Genomic DNA, 5,281 nt, shown 5'->3' with positions numbered 1-5,281 from the left:
ACGGTAATTTAGGAAGGGTGGTATTGAAAAATTACAGACTTTCTTCCCGTAGTGGTACCCTCCATAGTAATCGGTGGACGGACCAGACGGTATTGCAGGTTGTCACTTTCCTCCACTCACGCCCAGTCCAACTGCCCACCACCCGAATGGACGGACGGTTGCGAACCTCCCCTAAAACTCCCTGAGACCCTCTCTTTCACTCGCTCTCTTCGTCTCCTGGATGGTCTCTTGGTGTCTTGCTCTCCTTTTTCTTCGATTTCTACATTCTCAGGGTTTTTTGCTCACTCTTCCTTTCAGTCTCACATTGAAACAAAGATCTTCACTGGACGCCATATCTGGGTCCCATTCTAACTGTGTCCTTGCCACTTTTATCGTTATCGCCTTTTGCCCTGCCACCACCCGTGCGGTGAACCCACTATAGTCGACCACCTTTCTCCCACAGCGTGATTCTGCAACCAACCCGCAGCGCATTCCCCTCCTAACGGATCCTTCGACGCTTGCTTGCCGATCTAGTCATGACCAACGCCTTTCGCTAAGCTCGTCCAGCCGTTTGTCGCATGGGACGTAGCGTATTGATCACCAGTTTATCTTTGTCTCCCCCGCCCCCTACCGTCTCCCATTTTACTTAGTATCTACCCCAGTCAATTGGAATGCACGACACCCGTTTGGCAGAGCCATTGGTTATCGACACTAAATCAGCGCTGGCGACCAAGGCGGGTACTACTATCACAACCACGTTTGCATTTACCGAGGAGCAGGCGTCCACTCCCACGACTGCCCCCGGGAGTCGCAGTCGTGGAAGCAGCCTTTCTTTCCACTACAGAGATAATAGTGTCAACCAGTCGCCTCAAGGCAATCAATCACCCGCTAAGATGACTGCCACTGGACGCTTTACTCCCAGTCCCGAACCAGCACCGGCTCTGTTCGTGCGGGCCATGTATGACTACGATGCCGACGATCATACCAGTCTAAGTTTTCGAAGAGGTGATATCATTCAGGTTCTGAACCAACTGGAGACCGGCTGGTGGGACGGAGTGATCAACAACAGCGTTCGGGGCTGGTTCCCTAGCAATTACTGCACCATCATTACAGACCTCAGCGAGCTCGAGGAGCATGTATCGAACGGGCATGAGGATGGAGACATCAGTGCGGAGTCTGGTCTGGGAGAGGAGTACGAAGAGGACCGCGAGGAAGACGAGGTTGACTCTACAGGAAACCCGCGCGACTCCCAACCGATACTGCCTATTGAAGGCACGGGGCCTCCAAATGAGCAGGAAGAGGCCGCCTTTTGGATTCCGCAAGCGACCCCCGATGGCCGTTTATTCTACTTCAACACTCTCACCGGCTACAGCACCATGGAGTTACCGTTCGAAAACCCGTCTACGAACGAAACAGGCCCTTACGACCGCAATACCTTTTGTGTGCCCAACCAGACTAGACCTCCCCCAGAACTGATGGCCCGTGGTTTCGAACGTGACGAGGATGACTATGATGGCTCCGCGTCCGAAGCGGAGGGTGAGTCGTTGATGCTTGCTTCTCATGATTCTATGTCCCGGAGGCGGCAGTCCTATATTGACGGTGTATCCCCCGCAACTTCCATGGATTCCTTACATCCACCGTCTGCCACCAAATCGATTAATGAAGGGAAGAGCTCGTTTCGAAGCCTGTCTAAGACGTACAGCCTTGGCACCGCCGCTAGTAGTACTACATCGCTTTCCGACAACCTCCACAGACCTTCTATCTCTTCGGAAGCGCCCTCGCATTTTGTCGACGATGGTGCATCAGCCCCCCTGACATGGCCATTGCTCGTTGATAACATGCGCAACGCTGTCGAGGCCTATCGTCGGACTTTGTTGAACGGTGATCGTTCGGAATACGTGAGAAAGGCCGAAGATATATCCGACCATCTACGTATGCTTCTGGCTGCTGGTTCTGACACCACGGACAATCACTCTGGAAACCCGTCGATTATCTCCACAAATAAGGCTCTGTACCCTCACTTCAGGGATATGATGTCGAAATTCTCGAAATTAGTGCTCTCATCGCACATTGCCGCGGCTGACTGGCCAAGCCCGGATTCCGCCAATAAGTGCTTACAAGAGGCGGATGGGGTTATGCAAGGAGTGTATGGTTATGTCGATATTGCAAGACAGCAGCGTGGTGACTTTATCCGACGAATCGTTCCGGGCTTTGTGGTAGGTAGCTGTTCCGGCGGCGGCTGGCAGAATAACGGTGTCACTCTCAATGACTCAGGCCCGACGTCGTTCTTAGACCAGGATGGAGGGGACACTCGAGCTGAACCAGCAGTGCCACTTGACGCAGCGCTTTTGGATCATATTGATATTTTGCGGAGGTCATTTGTTGGGAGCATTCGCCGACTAGAGGAACGGTTGTCACTTAACCAGAAGAAGATCGTCACGATTGCTGAGCATCATGAAATCGGCGATTCTGTCTCGGCCGCTGCTGTCAAGGTCATCGAGCAGTTTCGTCCTTGGATCTCTTCTGTCGAGTCGATCAATTTGGCGCCTCTGGGAACCAGTTTTCAAAATCCCCAATTGGTCGATTTTAGTTTACAGAAACAACGAGTGTACGATGCGATTGCCGATTTTGTTCTTGGCTGTCAGGCTGTCACGAGCCCCCTGGGTGACGAATGGGCTGAATTGCGCGGAGATTCTCTCGAAGATCGTCTGAACGCCGTGCGAGGTGTTGCTAGGCAACTCGAGAACTACGTTTCTCAAATCGGATTCTCCCTGTCTCTCCTGCTTGAGCAGATCCCCGAGTCTGCTACAGCTTTCCGTAGCGAGAGTCGTCAGAGTCAAGATAATGACGGTTTGAAGGCTCTGCATAGCCGTACGGACTCCCAGGCTAAAATTGCGGACGAGTCTATTGGAATCCCATCCTCATACGCCGTCAATCCTCCACATGACAAAGTACGGCGCAATATGGATAAGGCCCAGAGATTCTTCGGACAAGCCCCACCCACTGCAATTACTCGAGAACCGATCCGGGAACCTGTCCGGGAGCCGGAAGAAACGCCTTGGTTCTTGAAGATGGATCATGAAGGCGAAGTATTTTACGATACCAAGAACGATGTGCCTACCTTGAAATGTGGCACGCTAGCAGGACTAGTGGAGCACCTGACTCGACATGACAAACTTGATGCTTCTTTCAACAACACTTTTCTCCTTACCTACCGTTCCTTTACTACTGCCGCCGAGCTCTTCGAGTTGCTAACCCAGCGATTCAATATCCAGCCTCCGTTCGGCCTAAACCAAGAAGAGATGCAGATGTGGATTGACAGGAAGCAAAAGCCTATTCGATTCCGTATCGTCAACATCCTCAAGAGCTGGTTCGAAAACTTTTGGATGGAACCGAATGATGAAGCGCATATGAAGCTTCTGGAACGTGTTCATGCTTTCACCAAGGATTCTATCGCTACTACGAAAACACCTGGCTCGCCTCCGTTGTTGACGGTTATCGAGCAACGTCTTCGTGGCCAGGACACGACTGTTAAACGGCTTGTTCCTACACAAGCGGTTCCCGCCCCATCTCCTATTGTCCCGAAGAACATGAAGAAGCTTAAATTTTTGGACATTGATCCAACAGAGTTCGCTCGCCAGCTTACAATCATCGAATCGCGTCTTTACTCCAAGATTCGACCTATAGAATGTTTGAATAAGACGTGGCAAAAGAAAGTTGGGCCTGACGAGCCTGAGCCTGCGACTAACGTGAAAGCTCTCATCCTTCATTCGAACCAGCTGACAAACTGGGTTGCGGAGATGATCCTCAGTCAATCTGACGTCAAGAAGCGTGTGGTTGTCATCAAGCACTTCGTTAACGTAGCAGATGTATGGGTATTCCCCACCAATTTGATGGCTATTGCTGACAAAACTACCAGAAATGCCGTACCCTGAACAACTACTCTACTCTGACATCTATCATCTCTGCCCTCGGAACGGCGCCGATCCATCGACTTGGTCGGACATGGGGTCAAGTTAGCGGCCGCACGTCCACAATCTTAGAGCAAATGCGTAAACTCATGGCTAGTACGAAAAACTTCGGCGAATACCGTGAAACCCTACATTTAGCAAACCCGCCATGCATTCCATTTTTCGGTATGAGATTAGGATGGATCGACCTAACCCCACCTCTGTCCTGCATTTCTTAGATGCGGAGACTAACCTCAATTTACCTAGGTGTTTATTTGACCGATTTGACTTTCATTGAAGACGGTATTCCATCTCTTACGCCATCGGAGCTGATCAACTTCAACAAACGCGCCAAAACTGCGGAAGTAATCCGAGACATTCAGCAGTATCAAAACGTTCCCTATCTCCTGCAGCCCGTCCCTGAATTGCAGGATTACATTCTCAGTAATTTACAAGCGGCGGGCGACGTACATGACATGTACGACCGGAGTTTGGAAGTGGAACCCAGAGAACGGGAGGACGAAAAGATTGCGAGGTATGCTACTACAGCAGGTATAGACATGAGCACCTTGGCTATTGCAACCTTGGCCATGTCGATGCGATAATGCTTTTCCTTCTTTTTTCTATGTTCACCTTCCCACTTGATGCCCCTTTTTATGACCTTGGGTGTTTGCTTCGGTGTTTAGGCCTGGTGTGGCGATACCCATATCTTTTTCAGATACTATTTCTCTTTGATTTGAAGGACGTCTTGATTGATTATATGATGACTGACTGTGTTTTTCCTAACGCGTAGACTGCTGTCTGAATCGGGCTTCCTGTAAGCCGGCGAATTCCGTTTGTCCGTCGGGGTATAGATTGCAATACGTGGAGACCCCTGTCGCTGCATCCACTACGCACGTGCCGAGTTGTTCCACCGGAAACCCGACAAAGTTTATCACGAGCGATCACCCACACCAATGGCTTCTATGCGAGGTGATTGGCGGCGATAAAAGCCCTGGCGTTTACGACGACTCACTAGAACAACGCCGTCTACCATCTATGCGACCGTGCGAGAGAAGGATCAGTCAACATGGCCTTATCAAATTAGATGACGCGGCATATTGGAACCTGGGATCAACCTGCAAGGCATACTTGCGCTGCTCGAAAGTGCCAGTACATCCTTGCTCCAACCGCTCACCAGGATTCCTTGACGTCTCCTTCAAGCTGCTTTGATGTTATATGACACGACGTTCATGTCCATGCCATTGTCTAAATTGAAAGGTTACGGTCCGGGCGCCAGATGATCATTCAATCATCCTGAGCATATCGTCCCAAATTGGTCTATCGAACAGCCTGACAAACAAAAAATTTCA

At 50.6% G+C, this 5,281-nt stretch overlaps 1 protein-coding gene across 1 annotated transcript; it reads left to right on the top strand.

Annotated features, from left to right (window-relative positions):
• Positions 1-650: 650 nt before the first annotated feature.
• Positions 651-5,141, top strand: ANOM_011796 (putative cell division control protein Cdc25; the record flags this gene model as incomplete). The annotated part of the gene is made up of 4 exons (XM_015557052.1): positions 651-3,848; positions 3,899-4,115; positions 4,197-4,481; positions 4,723-5,141. The coding sequence occupies 4 exons, from the start codon at positions 651-653 to the stop codon at positions 5,139-5,141; spliced, it is 4,119 nt and encodes a 1,372-aa protein (XP_015401457.1).
• Positions 5,142-5,281: the final 140 nt, after the last annotated feature.

This window comes from Aspergillus nomiae (assembly GCF_001204775.2).
Source record: "Aspergillus nomiae NRRL 13137 chromosome Unknown contig00586, whole genome shotgun sequence".
NCBI classification, from domain to species: Eukaryota; Fungi; Ascomycota; class Eurotiomycetes; order Eurotiales; family Aspergillaceae; genus Aspergillus; species Aspergillus nomiae.
Note: the sequence above shows the minus strand (reverse complement) of the source record. Positions and strands in the feature narration are given on the sequence as shown.